Consider the following 22226-nt stretch of genomic DNA (forward strand, 5'->3'; position numbering starts at 1 on the left):
CCTACAGAATCAAATGTACAGATGAAGGCAGTTGTTAGGATAAAATCACTTACCACAGGTCTGCCCTTTATGTGATGGGTCTAAGTTTATAAAAAGTTGCATGATAGGCGTAAGCTGGATCTGTAGCTGAAGACCAAAAGTTGTTTGTAAAATAATGAAGAACGATGATGGTCTGAAGATGGTGACATTTGCTGGGGACAATGGACATAAGAGTTACAATTTTATCTAAGATGAACAGTTGAAACTACTGTTCATTATATAGGAGGATTGTACAGCTGTGTGTGATCCTAGTTGTTGAAGAACAATATATATAATATATAATATTAGATATATTAGATATATATATATAATTACAGATAATATATTATATATATTATATATTATATATGTATGTATGTATCAATTAAGATTTCAAATGCAGCACTGAAGTGGGCTGTCTTTACCTTCAAAAAAAATTGTAAAAAACTCTACCTTCCATCAACTGTTTTGAAATAAGGGGAAAAACGTACACTTCTGTGACTATTTAAAAGGCCACCTTTGCTTAATGAAAATTGTTTAGGATGATTTAGTGGTAGCCTCTAACCTCAAACTATTCTGTCATTTATGCTTTCTGTTTAGGTGCAGCAGTTATTTGAGGATTAGTGGCAGAGAAAATCTCCAGTGATTAATGTACATCATACAAAGAGACACAAGGGACACAGGAGAACTAAACAACTTGGGAAATTGAATTCCTGTTGTAAATCAGAATTTTTATTTCCTCTCTTATGGCAATATTTGGATCTGGAAGTGTCCAATGAAACTATTTGTCTGAACTGCATCTCCATTTGATCAGATCTTACTAAAATCAGACCATAAATTTGCTAAAATTAGAGCAGAGTTGATTAGGCAAACTCTTTTTATTTAAAAATAAGAGGCTATACTCTGAGTACCTTGGGTTTGCTGTAGTATAACCAAAGGCAGAATTTGGTAGCAGATGAAGAAATAAAATATTTTAAATTCAAAGACAAACATCAGAGGAGTCTTCCAAAGGCACTTACCTGCAGAGAAGGGCAGCTGTGTGTAGATCATATTCACAAATACGCTGCCGGAAGGTTGGATCACAATGTTCTGTCCACAAAAAGAGGGAATGATTATCAAGCATGCTTAGGAAAGGTAAAAACACGTTCCAAATATCGTATATCTAGTATCATTAAAGATAGAGGAAGGAAAATGGTGTGTGTGGTAGAAAGACTCAGGGTCTATTGATTTTCTGATTCCCTTACTATTTCATTGATCTTTATTATAGAGGTCCATTAACTGCCTTCCCCACCACCCCCCCTCCAAAAAAAAAAAAAAAAGAAAAAAAAAGAAGAAGAAAAAGAAAGAAAGAAACAAGTAATAACAAGAACAAATAACAAATAAGAACCAAACAAAACCCCAAAGACAACTAAATGACAGAAAACTATCAGGATCTTGACTTCCGATATACATACTTTATTATTTTTTTTTTCTTTGATTAATGTTCAAATGAGATAAAACAAAAAACAGTGTAGATTTCCTGTCTGTGCTGTTATGTGTCATTTGCATACTACTTGCCTATTAAGTTTTGTAAACATCCCTCCAGAATGCTAGGTATTTGCATTTGCTACTTACAGTTTGTCCTCCACTTAGGCTGATGGCTACACCCTTGAGGCATGTCTCAGTGTCAGTCAGGCCACATTTGTGGATGTCTCCCAGGACAGTGAAATCATTGCTGTCACAGAGCTAGAAGAAGAAAACAAAATAAGTCTACTGTACTAGAAAGGATCACACTCAAATGGCGTTCTTATTAAAGTGAGTCTTTTAAAATGTTGATTATTCCTTTTCTTCTCATTTCTTGCATATCCATATGTAGTCAGCAAAGTAATCTGATGTTCTTGTATGTCACACAATGTAAGCTACCAATTACTGCTGACATTCAGTGGCAAGTTAGACATGTTAAACTGAACATTAAAACTTCAGAATGTTTAGGTAGTACTAGTTTAATCTGCTAGAGAAGAAGCAAGTATGCCTTTCGTCCTCATTGGTTATGGTGTTTACCTGGGAAAGGAAAAAAATTGCTTCTGATCTTTTCTGCACTGAATAGATTATCAAAAAGGCTGGCCATTTGGACATTCTTTTAACAAGTAGGAAACATGCATTTAAATATCCTCTCACAGGAGAAAATTGAGCCAAGATCACCATTCATTGAGCTACCAAATAAAGGCAAACTGCATTTCTTCTCTTGGTTCTGATTTTTTACAGACTGATTTCTCTTGGTTCTGATTTTTTTCTGTGAGCTATATTCAAAGTGTGCCTAATGAACAAAACATTACAGGGAAACAGAAAGAAGGCTATGGATCTGAATTTGTCTTATCATTTTCTTGACATTAACAAGACTAAATTGAGGACAGCAGAAATGCAGAATTACAGCTGTGTAGAAATTTAATGTTAAAATTGTGGGCTTTTAAACCTTTTCAGTCCAGGTTTAAGGTTTTTCTGTACCTCCAAAGGTATGCAACCATTCCTGATCCAGCTTGTGATTCTCATTGAAAATCATCATACATTTAATCTAGTTTATATCTAAATTACCTTATTCTAGTTCATTTCTGAGTTTTTATGATTCTCTTTCCTAGTAACATTTAGCCTGAACTCTTTGAGAACAGGTTTTATTTAATATGAAGCCTTTATGAGATATTTTTATTAACATTGATCACCCAATACAAATCAATAGAAAATATACTTTAGACATACCTACTTAGAATTCAGTCCCTACTAATCTTAGAAGTCCAGTAAATTTATTTATTTATTTTAATCAGTTTTTGATGCTTTAGGATACATGTACGATTTCTTAACTTTTGCTTTTAAATTCAAAAGTCTTATATTTTTACTGGGAAAGACTGTTTGGAAGGTTGATCATCTTAATGAAATATCTCCTGAGCATTTTTCAGAAGGAAATAGTTACAGAGCACCAGACAGGGAATATTACATTTAAGAATTAATGGGAAGCATTGTTTCATGGAACCTGAACATGGAACTCAGTGCAATTCTTAAGCATTGATCAAAGTACACGAGTATACTATAATATATTTATTTAATATAAAACTAACAGAAAGCCTACTGGAATCTATTTAAGGCTCCATGTTGTTCCTTTAAATTTCAGGAAATTGACATGATTACTAGTAGTTTAAATCAAGCATATTTAATAAAAGCATTTTCCTTTAGCATATTGCTTTAGCAAAGAATGTGACTGATTTTTTACCTTGGTTAGGACATAGCTACAGTCTCCAAAGAAGGAATAATATTTTTCATCAAATGTTGAGATGTGGGAACCTCCTTCAATACTGCAAGTTCCAGGACATGACTGGGTAACGCAAGCCCATTCACCTTCAGCACAGGTACTGAAATTAAGAAGGCATTCTGTAACCTTGGATAGTGCAAGTATAAATGAAATAAGTGACAATAAGGGGAGCTGATGCCTTAATTTTCCCCTTGAAGGAAAAGAGTGCTTACAAAGAAGCCACATTTCTTTGAAATCTCAGAAAAAGTATCAAAAAGGCACATTTATATTGATGATATTTTTTATATAATGCTTTTGATTTCCAGTCTCTGGCCAAAATTCAGTCCTTTTGAATCTGGCATCCATTCTGATGCATATGAAAGATTGCCCCTCATCTCCATGAGAATGATTTTACCTTCAAATGTGTAATGTATTTCTTGAAAAGTAATACGTTTGTGGTTTTTGCATTCATCGACATATAGATAGGTGCATTTGCATATACATATGTAATAAGACTTCAGTAATAATAATGAAATTGAAAAAATACACATAATATCTGCCAAACATGCCTCTCAAACATGATCTCCTAGTATGCACGATGCAGCATGTTCCTGAATATCATAGCCCTTGACTCCAGTATTTACACAAGTGCCCCAGTGTTACACTGTAGGGCAGCAAAGGATGTAACACAGTAATTCACATTTCTGTATGGCTTTTCAGTCTCCAATATGTGAATTTGATTGTCTTCTTTAGGTCATTCTTCCCGAAACTGGAACACTTATATCTAAACTTAAATTTTTGTTTCTATTTGTGAGGAGAAAACATGGATATAAAAATCTTCCAAAAAATATAATCAAAGAAGTTCAGTTCATAAGTACTTCTTTGTATATTTTTAAGCAGCAATTAATCATTTTTCCCTGTCTCCAAAATGTCCAGGTAATGCACCTAAAAAAGAAATAGAAGAAAAGGAATATTTTACCATGATCTGCATTTAGATGAGAAGGAGGTACCAGGAGCATAAGTTTCACCTTCATAGGTGCAGTGACATTCGTTACGGGGAATACAGCCAGCACCATTAATGTCATCAAATACCATTCCTAGGGAAAGAAATTGTCTGTTACTCATTCTGTGCGCTGCAGAACCTACTTTTGTACACATATCTGTCAGATGCTTTAAAGCATTTTTCATTTCTCCTGTGTTACACGGAAAATTGAAAGCCACTTCCTTATTTTAAGGAAGGATGCCAGCTATGTAGGGATTGAAGGAACTATAGTCCATTAAAGCCTATCTAAAATCTTCGGGTGATCATAAGGGACTTCTAGGGAAATACCTTTTTGTTATGAGCTTCATTAGATTGCAATTAGGATTAAAAATACTAGATAGCAAAGTGGAATAGATGAACTTTTTGTAAGACTGCCTGGGGACATATTTTCATAGTACATGTATATATGCCCAAGGCAGAGGATTATCTAAGAGGAGTCAATGATGTTATATAAACAAGTGATGGTGAATTCTGTGAGACAACATGGAAGATGGGCAGAAGATTTGCAATGCGGTAAGGTCATACCTTACTGTCACAACAGCAACAATTCTCAGCCACAGAAATAAGTGTGCACAAAGAAAACGTATTTGTATCATTCATCTTGTACTGATACTCAGTTCTCAGATGTAAGTCTGTGAAACACCAGATTTTATAAACTGCCTGGTTATCTCTCCGCTCCTTGTTGTTTAGATACACAGCACTGGACATGGAAGGGTGTGGTAATGTGGGGAACCAGACACAGCTTTGCTAACCCCAGGGCAGAATGCAATTAAATGTTACACACTTTCTATTAACTGAGTATGGATGCTGAGAACAGGAATCTTCATGTTATCAATAAACCTGTGCGGTGTCAAGAGTTGGACTTGATGATCCTTAAGGGTCCCTTCCAACTCAGGATATTCTATGATTCTATGATTCTATGATTCTATGATCTTATACCCAGTTCAGTCATTACATACATGTGTCAGGCACATGTTCAAAAGGGTGTTTTTATTAACCTGGATATAAATAGTGCATGTGTGTCAAGGAAGAAGCATAGTTATTACTATGATGCTATGATAATAACAAGATATGGCAAGAATGATAGAGTAGGAAAGTTTCGATGGTTGCGACTATGAGAAAAGAGTATAAAGTAACTTACCTGGAGGACAGACGCAACCATCTGTACAATGATCTTCGCAAAGTGCAGATCTTTCAGGGTTGCTGCAGGTATCAGAGCAGGGGGAGCCACATTCCTGATGTTGCATGTTGAAGGGACATGATTTGGCTGAAAGTAGAAAGAGTTATAATGCTGGCTTTTCCTTTGAAATGTTGATAAAACAGTATTTACTATCTAGGATGTTTTCCATCAAGATACAATGGAGAGCAACCAAGTGGAAGGTGCAAGATTTTAGATCTTCTGAAATATACTGAAAACCTTCAGTAATGCAATATCCCAACATTCTTGAATATGCTCAGAATAAAGCTGATTTCATGAAAATTACATCCACTTTTAAATGGCTGTCTTCTTCAGGAAAAAAAAAAAATCACATATTTGAAGTTTACTAGATATAAATAGGGAACATAACTGAAAGTCTCTTCCAGAGATACTTACGGCACAATTCTGAGGTTCTCCAGTTCAGAGGCTGTCCACCAGCATGAGCACACTGCCGTGAGTATTCAGCAAAGGTGTTGCACATGCAGAAGTCAGCCATAGAGGTATCACAGTGGCATAAGTCTTGTATGCAAGTTTCAATGTAGTCCTGAACATCCACGAGTACATTACAGCTTGTGAATGCTTTACTAGTTAATACTGTCTCACAGATAGAAGCCTGGAAGGGAAAACAGTGAAAATAAAGCAACTGTGTTAAGAAAATGTGAAAATGATTATTTCATTTAAGGCATGTAACAAAACAAGCCAAAGGTCCTTCTGGTCCAAAAACCTGTCCAGTAGTAACCATAATCAGATGTGAACTCATATAATTTTTTAGCCTTCACTTTAGCAAAGAATTGAAAAACCCATTTTGGAAACATTTTCCTTCCAGACCCATGGCTGGGTTATATTCATGCTGTAGTTTTTCCTATCCTGGCAGATATTCTCCGAAGAGAGAAAGGGATAATATATGCTGAATTGGAAAAATGAATTCTGAAAGAGAGATTCTTACAAATTCACTTGAGCAGTTCTTCAGAACAGCAGGAGGAATAGGGTCATCGCACTGCTCTGTGGGTCCATCTATCTTCTGCCTGTTCCCAAACTGAATGGCAGTCAGTTTTGTATCTGTACAAAAATGTTAAAGTATTAGAATAATATTTACTGATTTACTGGCTTCTACATGGAGGTATTTTCTTTTGTGACACTACCCATTAAAAGCAGATACGCAAAGGCAAAAGGAGATGAAACAGGTATATCAAGGACAGGAGACTAACTATTGAAAAAAGAAGAAAGTTAACATGTGGCAGGTTTTAAAAGATGTAACAGTGATGGAAACAGCCTAATGCAACGGAAAGCCCTGACTCTGTTACTTAAGTATTACAACTGACATCATAAAAATATATACTGAAAAAAGTATCCCTGGTTTTGCAGTTAATACAACCCACAACCTCTGTGACTGTATAAGGCTAAAACAAAGAAAAACAAAGTGCCAATACTTAATAATGCTTTTTATTACTTACTCTGTGAAATAAACTCATTATTGGTTGGAATTCCATTGAAGTCCCCACACAGTCCACAAGTTTGATTGGCATATTTCTTATCTAGTTCCACCTAAAAGAAATGAGGAAAGCAAGTTTAGGTTCACAGCAACATCAACCCTGCTGGTTAGAAACACAGCCTACACCAATATTCCTTATGTACACAAAATTTGACATATGTGTGCTGTGCAGGCTGTGAGATGTGGTAGGCATCATTGGGAAGGTCAACAACCACCAAGAAAAGCTTAGTCTTAGTCTAGCACTGGGACTGTGAACATTTGTGAGCATTGTGAGCATTGCCAGGTCTGGAATCTGGGATTAGTCCATTGTGATGTGGGCACATTATAATATGGGGGTATATTGACTCTGAACAGAACTCATTGGGAAAAAAATAATAAAGGAAAACTAGGAGAAGACTGGAATATAGCCCAGTACACTAAAAATTAGTACAGAAGCCTAAGTAACTAATGTCTGCCTGACTGATTAAGATTACAAAGATGTCAATGGACTACTTTCAAAATACTACCTAACTGCCATGGTTTGGATGTTTTCTTACCAGGAGGGCATCCTCTTCATTCCAAAGGAAGGTCAGTCCTAACTTGGCAGAAACTTTCAGATAGCTGTTGCTTCTCTCTACCAAGACTCCCATATGGTTGTAGGGCATCTGAACCCTGGGGAAAGATCACTATAATTCAGTGGGGGTAGGGACAGAATATCCACATTGATACCCATTCTTGCTCTCTTTGAGAAGCTTCAACATGCAAAGATGACAAAATTAGTCAGTGCAATAACTAAATGCAAACAATGCACATTTATAACATTTTAGCTGTTTTGATTGCTTCTTTGTGTACAAATGGATCAGCCTTGCTTTCCCTGTTGTTCCTTTTGGCTATTTCTGTTAGTTGTGTTTTTGTAGGTGAAATGTTGGCATGTCTTCAGTTATATTGTTCAAAAACGTTTTGGGAAGTTCTGTTTTGCAGGCATTATGCTTCATGATATTACTATTTATTCCTTAAAGCTCTTGATAATAAAGAGATACTCTTTGTGTTTTCTGTGGCATGAGTGCCATTCACAAAGATGTACTCCAGATAGTCTTTCTACTAGCTTGCCATATATAGCTGCTGTAATACATATATCATTGTGGCATAGCTGTCCAAATATTTACCCAAACTTTTGGACAAGTTTCACACCCTTTGCCAAAATCAATGCTATCATTACTACATAGATAGGAAGTTCCCAGACTAGCTTGTTTAAAATGAGCCCAGGTGCAAGCTGCAGTTGCAGTGTGCTTAACTGCACAGTCTTCAGAGCAAGGACAAGAACAGTCAGAAATTCATCACAGGGCTCCTGTTCTGGTAAAGTTAATGGAAAGTAGAAACTTAAAGGGTGTAAAAGCCTAACACTTTGACTAAATCCAACTTATACATTTGATTGTATATATATTTATATATATATATTTATAATAGAGGGGGACAGCATCTGGGTTACAGATCATCTGAATAAAATGAACACAAGAATAATCTGTAGAAATGACAGCTCACTGTCAGACCCTCTTATTTTTGCTGGTGCCTCAGGAAGGACATGAGTCCTACAGCTGCGTGGGAGCAATATGAGATGAGATGAAAGAAAGGGATGCTTGCTCAAAGAGCCTTCTGAGAGCAAGGGCAGTCATGGCAATTTCAGTTCATAGCAGAAGATATGAACATACTGTTGGCCATTGACCAGGACGGATGTGCGGGTCAGTTCAACCACTGCTCCTTCCAGCTTCATGATGACGTGGGTGATCATGGTAGCATTTTCCACCATTGTACGCCTAATCTGGATGTTGAAATCCTCATAGGAAGATTTGCAGTTGGATGCAAAGATGTAATTGCAGACCCCAGGGAAATAAAAGATGTCCCCGTCAAAGTTCTTGAAGTGGAAGTTACCCCATGTGCTGCACACACGGCCATTGTGAGAGGGGTTGCCAGCTGTGGATTCAAAATGAGCCATAAGAATTTTCCACAATTTGCCATGGATACCCTCCTCTTAGGTTGCCTAGATAAGGTATCTCACCAATATTTTGAGCACATTATCATTTCCCTTTCTTTACTGGAAATAGTGTGCATGATTTATCCAAGTATTACATATGTGCTTTTTTTTTTCAGCCTCATCATATTAACAATATACAAGCTGAGCATCAAGCCACATATAGATTATCATTATTTGATGAACTGACTACTTTTCTTGTTTATTTTTTATTCTATGAGGCTAAAGGATCTTACACAATTTACCAATCTGTTCAGTTCATTCCATATTCTTTCTGCCTGTTTGATCAACAAATAAGTATCTGAGGCATGACATTTGTTGAACTTACCCTTTACTTTCAGTGTGTTTTGAAGAGGTGGAATGATTGTCAATCCATGGGATTTAGTACCCAGTGAAAGACCTATGAGGAGAAAAATGATCAAGTTTAATCTCATAAGAAGTCCTAAAATATGGCTAGAGGTTGCTTAGTTTCTTTAGTGATTAATATTTCCTAGTACTAGTTACTCCCTAGGGAGAATTTCCACAAGGATTTATAGATGTATTTTAAACAGCACTTTGTGTTCTGTCTTTCCATGTGTCTTTCCACTAAGAGCCAAATCCCAAAGACCTCTTTGGCTGTAGTTCTTTTTTCCATTATTTGTTCAAGACTCCCACCTGATGCAGGCCCTGCTGATCTGAACTCAAGAGCAGCAATCTAATCCTTTGACTGCTGTGTTGTAATAGAAGTGGGGAAAATGCTAATGTCTTTGTCTGAACCTCTGCCTCTCAGTACACTTAGAAAGTTACAGAAGAATCTTAGAGGATAAGAAACCACAGCTTTTTTTTTTTTTTTTTTCCTTTTTTAATTTTTTTTTCCCTGAAGCTTGTATCTTTCTCTGTGCTGAGTCATGCAACTTTGCACAACCAACTGCAAGCAGATTTTTTTTAGAAAATGCCATTTAAAGTTTGCAAAACTTTAGTCATGTACTCTTCATGGAAAGACTTCTATTTGTAGGTTACAGCCCTACATTTTCTATGTCCAAATCCAATGTTTTCTCTTGAGATCCAGCTATGAAGCAGAGAGAATACTTAGAAAACCTGTTATGCATTTTCTTTACATGAGAGTTTGAGGACTTGCTACAGTTTTCTCCTTTGAAAGAATCAAAATTGAAAGTATCAAAATATCATTCAATAACTTCCAAACTGTAGACTGTGGATTATTAACCATTGACTTCTCCATTTAGATCAAAACATATCACTAAGACAAATACGTGTTTTAGGAAGACAATTTGGTTAAGTCTTGATGTAAGAATTTGAATTGTAAACATACATACTACCTTACTTTACAATCTATTCCAATAATTAAATGCACACTTATTAAATAATTAGAGGTATACTTCCAGTTTGGGTGTACCACTGTTTTAATTGCCAGCTAGTGACTTCACAAATTGCAGTTTGCATTGCAGGCTAAATGATTAATTATTTCAGCCTTTCATCAGTAATATGCCAGTAGGCGTTTTATCCTTCCACCCTTATTTTGCTGTGTACTGTTAGTGTGTTACAGTATGTGTCATAAAACTGTTTTTTATACATGATTATTTAGTGCTTAATCATTCTAATGTTTAAGGTAGTTACAGTTCTGTTATTCTCACTTGTGAGTGACGTGGTCATATTTACAAAGAATAAAAAATGTATTTTTTATTACCTACTATAAGGTATCTTGATGATATGTATGTATACACACGCCCTTCTGAAAATACACTTTTAGATAGATGGTATGTACCTTTCATAAAGTTAAAGATTAGATAACTGTATCACATCAGTAGACCAGATCTACTGGGACAGATCTCAGAGGAATTTCTGACTGGGACTTGGATGTATCGTACACAGGTTTTCTCTCTCTCTCTCTCTGTCTCTCTCTCTCTATATATGTATAAAAATATATATTTGTAAAAGGAATGGATGTTCTAGGAATATTCTTTATCAGTTTAATTTAGGGCAAAATATTAGAAATATCTCAGAATAAAATTACTTACTGTTTTTTCTCTGCAGGAAGGATAGAGAATCATAGTTTGATTGTGATTGCTGTTCTTCGCCCTGGACTTGAACTGTATAAAGGGAAGTAGAAGAGTAAAATGTAAATGTTTAATTTGTATGAGTTCCTTCATCATTTTTTCCATTATATTTGTTTAAACTTGCAAAGTCAGTATATCAAAAATTGGCAAAGCTATGTTCATGAAGGTCAGACTTACATCAGAACTTGTACTACATGCAACCATGATGGCCACATACCATTCCTTGAGCTATTTGTTTTTTCAGTAGGCTAATAAATTATTGAAAGGAAGCCATTAAAAGTGTGTCAGTGAGAATTTCAGCAGATCCTTATTCTGTTTTTGTCATAATAGCCCCTGGATGCTCTTATATACTTTTCAGACAGAAGAACCCCTTTTTTTAATTATAAGAGTGATCTTTGTCGTCTCTTATGCAAAGCCAAAGTTAGTCTATATTTTATGGTTTCATGCACTATTTATAATAAACAGCAGAAGAAAAATAAACCCAAAAGTCACACAGAAAGAAATAGGCCTTTCCAATAGATACACTCCTGATTTTGCCCCAAAGCAGAACTTGTGTTTCCAGTGGTGAAATCATTTTTTTCCGTTCCACTTCAGCTTCATAATAGGAATACACACAAAATCTGCAGGGCCAAGGAGGACTTTTAATGCACGGCTTGTTGAGAGTTTATCAGATACAGGGCAGGTTGCAGGGGAGGCCATGCCAGCTGGAGAAAACCCAGATGGCAGGCTGACTGTCTGCTGCACCCCACAACAGGGCAGTCCATGGGTAGCACCGCTAGAGGAGCTAGTGCTGAAATTAGAGCTGCAGGGAGCTCCATAAATCCCTTTCTTCTTGCACCAGCTGGACATCTGCAGCTGGCGTTGGAAGGACGCATTGTGCCCCTTCTGGAGATGTGAACCATTCTGAGTTCCCCTCCTCTTCTATCTATTCTCAGAGAGTTTTTTGCTTCTTTTTTCATGCATGGTATGGCTTCAACACTATGCCTGGTGCCACATTCATCCCAGATTACCATTCCATTACCATTTCATTGCATGGTATGATAATGCTACAGCTAGCCTTCTGATACAGTTAGCACTAAGAGCAGTGCTAACTGCTCTTAGCACTAGTTTTGACCATAAGTTAGTGTAGAATTAGCTGGAAGTAGTAAAAAATAACTCAATTGGATCCGCATCTGAGATCAAAACACACTAAAAAAAAAACAAACAAACAACAACAACAACAACAACAACAACAAAACAAACACTAAAGCACACTAAAAACTAATGTTTTTGTCACCTTAAACCTTAAGGGAAATTAACAGGAGGAATATGAGTAAAAAAAACTTTCTACCCATCTGTGAGAATTAAGTGTCCTTTTATAATGCTTAAAGCAGATCCATTTATTTTCACTCCCTCAATAAACATGCCTGTGCTCTAATCTTTTGTAGAATCTCACGTGCGAGGACAAATTAACTTTTAAAATCTGATGTCCAACGTTTGTCAGGCAAAATACTTAGTGTATCATGAGCTGATAAAACTAAACAAAAAAAATCTTTAATAATGCTGGCTCCACTGGTTTGTTCATTCTTAAATGTATTTTTGCCCCTTTTGGCTTGTGCTTTTACACATGCTGTACTTTCAAATGTGGACATCAAAAACTAAATGCCAATCTTGAGGCACAGTGGTAGAAATAAGAATTATTCCTGATTTCAAATGGAGAAAATACATTAAGAACACCAAGTAGGTTATGAAGTTTGAAGATAATTATTTTCCTCTTCTTAGGAAAGAAAGTATTTGTAACAGAAAATAAAATCTTGCATAAAGGTAAAAGGTTCAGTAGCTCCACAAAGCCAAGAAAAAAGGTTTCAAACTCTGACGCAGGCAATAAATTCTTTGAAACTGTAAAAATGCCAAGCAAATAAATCCTCCTACCTTTGATCTGTATGAAGGCAAGTGCTATTATTGATATCCATAGTGGTATTCGCGTCCCACTACCTGTGCCCATCTTCTGGAAGTCCGGTAGAAACTACCGAACAACCTGCCTCTGAGAAAATACCTGTCTGCTCCTGAGTTTTATATAGCGAGAGAGCAAGTTTTGGCTCAGTTCCCAGATTGTTTCACAAGGTTCTTAAAAGGTGGGGCTTCAGATGTTTTACTTTTCCTTTGCAGGTGTACAGGTAAATAGAGGATGCTCTGACTTTCCTAAGGTATTTGCACTCTAGGAGGAGTCTTCTTTCTACAAGTCCTTAAGATGAAATGTCAAGAGGTGAGCAGGAAGAATTTTTGCTCAGAATTAGTCCTCCAAAATTGTTAATATTATGTGATAAATATAATTTAAGGGACTTTTGAGTAACTTGTGAGTGGGACCTTGGAAAGAATGGCTTCACATGTTTTTAGTTTCCTCCTTATAGTTAAAGGTAGCAACTTCTCAAAAACAAAAAACAAAACAAAACAAACAACAACAACAAAACAGAAAAAGAAAAACACAAAGAAACAAAAAACAACAACACCAAACACACAAAAAAACAAGGAAGCTCCATCTGACATAGATTTTTAATGAGTTTGCATCTGTGTATGAAACTACTTTGCCTGTGAAAATGGAAAAGATCAAAGGCCGTCTAAGGTAATATGGACCCTTCCTTGAAGGTTCCTTTCTTTTCATATGTGCAATTTTAGTGCTAGATCGGCAGTTTCCCTTCTGAGTAAACATGGCTTCGACTAAAATTGATTCTATCTACAATTAATATATATATATATATATATATATATATATATATGTATATACATTTAATTTACAGGAATGTCCTTTGGAATGTTCATTATCTTGAGCAATGAGAGTGAATGATGTTTTTTGAACGTATTGAAACATTAATTTGAATATATATTGCTATAATGAATTAAACATTTAAAGTGTATTACCCTGGGCTGTATAGAAACAGTCTTTCAGAAGAAGGATGAATTGAAAGTTCCTGCAAAGCAGTAAGTACTAAGATAATTTCCATATTCACTGAGAACAGGACAAGATGTAATTAGATGTAAAACCAGTAAAATCTTTTAGGTTAGACAATGAGGACAAAAAAAATCTTTTTACGGGTATGGTGAAGTACTTATATAGGTTGCCTGAGAACACTGTTGAATTTCCATCACTGGTGGTTTTCAAGAACAGGTTAGACAGACACCTGCCTGAGGATGGTGTAAGTGTAGCTGATAGTGCCCTGAGGCAGGGGAATGGACTAAATGGCCATTTTAGAGTCCTTTGAACTCGATTTTCTATGATTTTTCTGAAAATAACTAAATAAAATTGGAAACATTGAGGAAAAAAATTGTCCGCTTTCAGTTGTGCATACCTCTGACAACTTTACTGACATATAAATCAATGTAGAATTAACCTTAGTATTATCTGAATGAGGAAAAGAAGGTGACTACAGGATAGTTATATGTAAAGAAATATATGCAGTGCAAAATTAAGGTAAATGTTACCATTTTATTTAGTATCAAGGTACCAAGATGAAGAGCTAAAAATGAAAAATGTTAACAGAGGTAACTGGTGCTCAGGTAAAGTCATGATGAAAGAGGTAAGGTAAACTCAGCTGGGTAACACGTAAGTTTATTAAGTGATTCTGATGAAGTAATGCATGCTGGTGAGAGGAAAATATGATTTATGAATCATTACATTGCTTACCACTGAAAAATCAATTCATATCAACAGTTGCTATGCTGTGGTTTCAAATACACAAGTTAACATTTCCTGCACGGTCAGGGAAGTACCATGACCTCTCAAAGGTCCCAGGTTGCTCACTGCTGATGATTCCGTTTGTATGGCCATCATAAATAAGGCTGAAACAAGTTTACGCTTAAATTTTACTCCTTTGACCTTTAAGGCACCATCAAAAGTGGTTCCATATGTCTGCATTTTTTTGTTGAAAGTCTCAAATATATGTCATGGATCATATTATTCTTACGCTCCTAAATGGTTACTTCACTGATTAATCCTTTTGCCAAGTTAATTCATTACCTTATATTGGGTCTTTTCAGAAATGACCATGAAATATATCAAAATATATGAATCTTGTGAAAATAATTTCCAAATATTTATGATAATTTAATATTGTAGTATTACAATTTATTGATAGAAATTCTTCCTTTTTAAGTTTTATTTCATCTCCATTCACTCAAGAGACCTACACAGGCAACATGGAAGATATTTTTTTTAATTGGTTTGGGGTAACATGTCCAGATTTGTATACTTGTTTATGATCAAATCTGTGTACAGTGAACTGCATAAGCAGAAGTGTTAATAGCTAAGGATAATTTATTGATGCATGTTATTGTTTTTTATCAGAAAAGATGCAATATTCGGATAACGACATCTTCTCTTTCTTTTTCACAGGATCATATCCCTACTCTACATCTGCAGTATTCAGTTGAACAAGAACATTTCAGTAGAAGAGTTGCTTGCACTTTCAGATGCATCCTTTTTAATCCTTTATGATCAAACATTCCACAGTAATGATGTTCCTCATGCATCTTACTTAAGATTTCTGAATCTGATTCTTTGAAAGAAAAAATGAGACCATCATATCTTATTTTCATACATGCTCTCTATTGAATGCAAATAAAATTTCCTAGCAAATTTGTCTAGCTTTGGGGTGCACTAATAATTTAAATTAGTGTCTTCATTTTTATTCTAACAGATGGAATGATTGACTCATAGTTAGATGCAGAATTGTAAGGGATTTCTTGCTAATATCTAATCTAAATCTATGCTCTTTTATTATAAAACTAGAATGCCGTGTCATCTGGTAGATTTTATGCCACTGATCACAACACTTTGAGCCTGGCTGTTGAGCCACATTTCCATGAACCTTTTTGTCCACTTATCCAGTTCAAATCTCATCAGTTTGAGGGAACTACAGGAGCCTTAGTCCAATGAGTTGAAGAAAAGGAGACAGCAATTTTCTATAAATACAGGGTCAGACTGGAAGAAGAGCTTTTATTTACTTAATTTCTTTGCTTTTGATAACACATATGAAGGCTGAAATACCTAAAGTTGGAATAACTTCATTTTAGAGAGTAGGACGAAATCATTTGTGATTGATAGAAATTGTGGTACTTCCTCTCTGCTAGCTCTAAAATGCAAGAGATCATCAACAATGGTCTGTCTGCTGGACTCTTTTCTGTCTGGCCATTAGCCCAGCACTGAGGTTGAGTTCTTGCTCCAGAATCAGTGCTGGGACATGAGGCTTTGCATTCAGCTGAAGAAGGATTCCAACTGTCCCTGATTTTTTAATCTGCTCAGATTCAAACACAAGCTTTAATCAGAAAATATCCAAGGGAATGTAAGGCTACTGATCAGTTTCTACTCAAAAGTTGTACATTAACTTTTCAGGTCTTATTCTCTTAATTATATGATGATGAACTGCATTTTGAACAGTTGCAGTAGATATTTTATAGTACGATATGATATGGTCTATCTAAAGTAAAGCTATAGTTAAAGACTACAATAGGGATAAAATTCTTTTGTGTCCTTTGCTAGATCTTAGTAAAACATGGTGTCACTGATCCATTCATTTGCTTCCAAATGCTTAGATAAAACTCATTGGGTTGAAAATTGGATGTTAATAACTGAAATTTGAAACCCCATTTCATTAACATGAGTAGTTCTCCTATATAACATTGCAAACTTTTCAGAACTGTTGCTGTCTTTGGGTGTGTACTTTCTAAAGGACCAAGCACATAATTAGGTTTAGGTTTTAGGTTAGATGTTAGGAAGAACTTCTTCACTGAAAGGGTTGTGAGGCATTGGAACAGGCTGCCCAGGGAAGTGGTGGAGTCACCATCCCTGGAAGTCTTCAAAAGACGCTTAGATGTAGAGCTTAGGGATATGGTTTAGTGGAGGGCTGTTAGCGTTAGGTTGGAGGTTGGACTCGATGACCTTGAGGTCTCTTCCAACCTAGAAAATTCTGTGATTCTGTGATTCTGTGATAATGCTCTGATATTCACTGCAGCCTCTGTGCTTTATTGTAAAATAGATAATGCATAATATGAATAGTTTCTATTTTTGTTTCTATTTCTATTATCTGTCCATTTCAAAGGTTGCAGTGTCAATTAGAAGAACCCAAGCAAAGTGGAACAAGTGAAATCAGGAATTGACAGCTGTCTAGCTACAACTTAAGACCCTAGTTTACACCATCATAACAAGAAAGTAAAACACAGTGAGTATCTCTCACTTTATTTACCAGATTTCCTTTGGGAAGAAACTCAGCCACAGAAAATCTTACAGTTCTGTATTAGGAAATTCCTCCTATTCAAGGCTGGTAAAAAGACAGCATTTTTAAGTATCGTATTTCAAATATACCCATGCTCTTATTGTAACAAAACTTTTCTTGTGAAAGATCTGAAATGCCATGACTGATGTGACTGTCAAGTGGACAATAGTGTTAGTATTAGCACAGTAATGTGACATTACCACAAGTTCACAGAGTAACCTTGTTGGTAACTGGTAGAGGTGTTTTTCCTGCAATAAAACATTCAGAGGTTGAACAGTATTGTTTTAGCCCCAGCCTTCCTTTACACCTTCTCTGTAAGTCCAGTGCCAAATTTCAGGTTGTCCCAGGATTTTTGAATATAGAATAACCCTTCTAGTGACTGGCTGCTTCTGGCAACTGTCTCTTCACATCAGCTCTACCTGCAGTTGATGCTGCTTTGCTTTCTTCCCTTCCTCTTTTCTTCTTCTTCCAGTATCTTTTATCTTCCTTTTCTTGACATACACGCTCCTTCTAGTTTTTGCTTTCACTAAATTTGCCTTGCCCTCCTTCCTCTCCCACAGTGGAGAAAAGAGGTAAAGAGATGTCTTTCAGGAGCTTGGGACCTTCAGACTGGATATTAGGTAAAATTTATTTACTGAGAGGGTGGCTAAACACTGGAACAGGCTTCCTAGCGAGATTATTGATGCCCCATGCTTGTCGATGTTCAAGAAGCATTTGGACAACATCTTCAATGAGATGCTTTAACTTTTGGTTAGCCCTGAAGTGGTCAGGCTTTTGGACCTATTGATCCCCATTCCATTCTATTCTCCTCCACAGCAAACAGCTTAGCACTTGTGTTTCTTGCTTTCAGTATAGTTGTGATGAAATGCAGAAATGCTTTTTTAAAATAGGCGAAGACCAAAAAAATATGTTATTTCTTTTCTGCAGAGACAAAGCACTTAGTTCCTTTTGTGGGCTCCTATTTTAAAACCAAGCTGCATTTATTGGCCTGGCTTGTTGCTTGAATCCACAATGCTGTTGAGAGTTCATGTTCAGTCTTTTATGGCAGGTTTTTCATGAAGATGCCAAGAATGCAGTTTAACAATTGTCTTTTACAATAGTTGTGGAAATTCTTGAGGAATTCTGTTAGGCCTGTTATTTGGCACTTGTTATTATGGTATCTAGCCATTTGGATACCTCAGGAAATCTCTCAGGAAATCTATTTGTAGGTTGTTTGCGGGCATTTTTTGTGTTGCCTACCAGCTGTCCAACAGCATGGAAGGTAGAGGATCCAAGACACTCTTTAGATTGTTCTTCGAGGCTTGTGTAGCCATGGTCTGAGATTGCAAAATCACTTGTTCAAAATCAGAAAATGCCATAATTTAGATTGCTTGTACAGTTCCCTGATGGGCAAGTGAATTGTGATCCAATCTTAATTTTCATGATAAAATGTGCATTATGTAATGGCAAATGACTTTTCCAGAAGACCCTCACACAGTTGAATCTCTGTAGTTGTCACTTCCTGGTTAATGATCAGCAATGCTGTACTTTGTTTATACTTATGCAGTACAGGACCAAATCTTGTTTACTGGTTTCTGATCACACCCTTCTCTGCTAACAGAATAACTTGTTTCCTCAAATAGGATTCTGTAGTGCTATCACTGTAGCAACTGATAGCTTTGCAAATTATTACCAAAATTACAGCAAATTAAGAAATGCATCTAAATTCTGGCTGACTGTACTACTAAGTTTGGGTGCACAGTTGAAGTGAGTGCTCAGTACTTCTACACATTCAGCATTTCATCCTGATCAGTCAGCTCATTCAGTTGATAATCCAGAAAACGAAGAATGCACAGTTAAAAATTGTGATTATAATTTGATACAAATCTTTTAGCCAGTGTCACAAATTAAGTTCATGTATTCAAACAGCTTGATGATGTTGTCCTTTCTCTTTTCAGCATTACTTCAAGTTCTGCAACAAAGAAACAAAGCAGGAAATCTTACAGGCAATATTTTCCTTATGTACTTAAGCTTACTTCTTTACCAGAAAAATCCTGCAATGCACTGAATAAGAGAAAATTCTATAAAAAAAAAAATAAAATAACATGCATCCTGCACCATGGGGAGTATGAACACAGGTGCCAGAGTAAGGTTGCCATGTCACCTGAATGTATCCAGGATATCTCTGTGTATAAAGAGGATAAACACTTAATCCTCTTTATAGCTTGTAAACACAGACACTACAACTGTGCATAGTGATGTTTGCTATTGATAAAGTAAAATATGCATGTACACACACATATTTGAGGACATATTTACATTGTGCAGTGGTGCATGTTGCAGACATCCTTCTGCTAACACGAGCCAAGATAAATTTATAATACAAAATAGTGATATGAAGTTGTGGCTAAAAGAATTTGCCTTTCTCTGAGACACTGATACTGCAGCATCATGCTTGGGATCTGAGCTGATACATCTAAGCAGGGTGATAATGCTTGTAGCAGAACTGCCAAAAGCCTGCTGAAAGCTGAACTCTGTTATGAAGCAATGTTGTGTCCAAAAAGTCAAAAATCAATCTTTAGAAGCAACTGTTAATGCACACTCAATAGAAATAGAGAAATAAATAGCATGACTATTTCAAGAGAAATAAATGGAATAACGAGTACAAAAGTAAGTTGGTGAAATGGCGTACTGAACTGAGTAGCACTATACCCACAAGGGGACAATAGTGATACACAACCTCAAAAAAGTCTACACAGTGGAATGCTTTGGTGGACATCATTCTGCTTAATGACACTCAGATATATTTCTAATGCTAGAAAGAAAAGACTATGTAGGAAGTGGATATATAGATATATATGTCATTACCACTCTATATACCTACATATGCACAATCCATGTGGATACATAGAATTATACAACTGCTTCCCCAAATACTAAGGTTTCCTACTTCCTTTGAAGTGTTCAGATTTCATATGTTCTGTGAGATGCTTACTCTCCTGCACTCACAACAATTCCTCCTTTCTTTTACTCCCTAGTAGGTTATTTTAGCAGCAGAATGTTAGCAAAGTCTCAGAAAGTGAGACTGAATTTGTCACTATTTGTCACTGGATCATCAGCAACAATATTGAGCTAGCAGTGTATTTGTAGGCTTGTTTGGCTTATTTTGTTGGCTTCACTTTAATTTTTTTCTTGCGGGTGTGAGAAATATCTGAGTGTCTTGCCCTATGCCATCTTTGCAGTATACTAGAAAGTGAGTCAATCTATGTGGCGACATCTGTATGCCACGTTTATTCCTCAACATTTCCAGGCAATGAGAGACCGGTCTGTAGACAACAGTCACGCTCACAACATGCTCTCATCCATCCTTGAATCCGGGTTCACGCTCCCTGCACCAGGTGCATGCTGTGCATCAAGTGAAATAGAAACCCTGCAGAGAACAGCGGGATCTGATCATGTAATTGGAAGTTGTATAATACCACGTACACACAAAGATGGCACAGTATGGCTTCAGATAGCCTGCAGCCATTATTCATGTAGGCAATACTTTCCCAGTAAGTCTGAGTAAATTAAGGAAAACTTCTCATGAGAAATCCTTATGTCTCTGGGCTCTGTGTTGTAACTTATCACAGACTGTGGTTTTTTGATACATTCGCAAAATACGCATCACGGAGGTGACTAATTGGTGTGCATGTTTTGCTAAGGCAAGCTGTCAGCATGCTTATCGTTTTGGAATGTCAAAGTATGATATAAAACAAAAATGCTGTCAAACTTGAGCAGCTAGACTTGTACAGCATTGAACATTAAATACATCAGTGGATGAATTGTCCTCTGACCTTTTTTATAGTCATTTTTTTGGTTTTATTGTTCAGAAAACTATGAAAATACTTATCTGTTTTGATTGGTCGCTGCAGGTGACTGAAAGTAGTGCTCCATACTAATCTTTTGCAAAACAGACCAGCACCAAATGAAATTGCTTCCCGTGACCTGAAATGCCTGCCAAAATTGTGGATGAGTAGATGATTATGCTCTTTTCTATTCTCATAATCAGGCAAACTTAATGGCAGCTCAACTGTCAAGCAGTCTTCACAGGAGTATGATGGTGTAAGCTGGTTGTAATTACTATAACTATTGTCTAGTTTTGATGGAGTATATCTTCAAACTCTGCAGCTCCTTTGGATGCTAAAAGTATTTCTGACTGAATGAAGACAGAGTCTGTATTATTGGTAATAAAGTGAACTGAGAAAACCCACATAGACTTCAGAGCTGAAGAGCTTGGTGAGCTGCTGATTAGGAAATTAAGAGTGAATTACAAATTATTTATAGTCATCCTAGAAATCAAAATAACAGTATTTCTAGATTCCCTGGACAGTGCCAAATTCACCTAGTTTTCATAAGGCAAATTTCATGGAAAAATTTCTAGAGGATAGATTTGTCTTTTCATTTTATACTCCAGGTTCTCAAACACTTGATTTTCTTCCATATCTCATCTATCTGTTGATACAGTAGCCATTGTGGTACAGTGAAATACGTGGAATTTTTTTTTTGGTCTATTTTATCTTCCTGATACTTTTGTCCTATATTGTTATCTTAAGACTGTGTGTAGTTCGTTCTGATACATGCTTGTGGAGTGGAGCCATTATACAGGTACAGAACAGAGGAGCTATGATTCTTTTTGTATGATACAACAAAGCACATTTATCTCTTGTTTATATTACCCCATAGCTAGCTTTAGGGAAACATCCCTCTATCAGTTGTTCGTGTGCCCTCAGTATTTTTTTTCCTTCTTCTTACAATATGGTATGCGATAGAACAACTGTAATTTGTGTTAGAATATATTTAACTTCACTGCAATATAGTATTTATATATGTTTCAATTTTATGACTGAAATAATAGTAGATGCTGCTTAATGGTGAAAACACCGAGC

General features: G+C 36.1%; 1 protein-coding gene across 1 annotated transcript in view; it reads right to left on the minus strand.

Moving 5' to 3' along the window:
• Positions 1 to 13064, minus strand: part of MUC5AC (mucin 5AC, oligomeric mucus/gel-forming) — a 50742-nt gene extending 37678 nt beyond the window's left edge. Inside the window, exons 1-14 of the mRNA XM_082762823.1 lie at positions 12983 to 13064; positions 11033 to 11104; positions 9346 to 9417; positions 8698 to 8959; positions 7546 to 7660; positions 6972 to 7062; positions 6464 to 6576; positions 5914 to 6130; positions 5461 to 5586; positions 4257 to 4374; positions 3260 to 3398; positions 1633 to 1743; positions 1038 to 1107; positions 54 to 191 (exon numbers count right to left, since the gene is read on the minus strand). Of these exons, the coding sequence (XP_082618949.1) occupies positions 54 to 191; positions 1038 to 1107; positions 1633 to 1743; positions 3260 to 3398; positions 4257 to 4374; positions 5461 to 5586; positions 5914 to 6130; positions 6464 to 6576; positions 6972 to 7062; positions 7546 to 7660; positions 8698 to 8959; positions 9346 to 9417; positions 11033 to 11104; positions 12983 to 13055 (1717 nt within the window). The 5' untranslated portion in view covers positions 13056 to 13064. The remainder of the gene's footprint in view (positions 1 to 53; positions 192 to 1037; positions 1108 to 1632; positions 1744 to 3259; positions 3399 to 4256; positions 4375 to 5460; positions 5587 to 5913; positions 6131 to 6463; positions 6577 to 6971; positions 7063 to 7545; positions 7661 to 8697; positions 8960 to 9345; positions 9418 to 11032; positions 11105 to 12982) is intronic.
• Positions 13065 to 22226: the final 9162 nt, after the last annotated feature.

This window comes from Aythya marila, assembly GCF_965140915.1.
Source record: "Aythya marila genome assembly, chromosome: 5".
Classification (NCBI taxonomy): Eukaryota; Metazoa; Chordata; class Aves; order Anseriformes; family Anatidae; genus Aythya; species Aythya marila.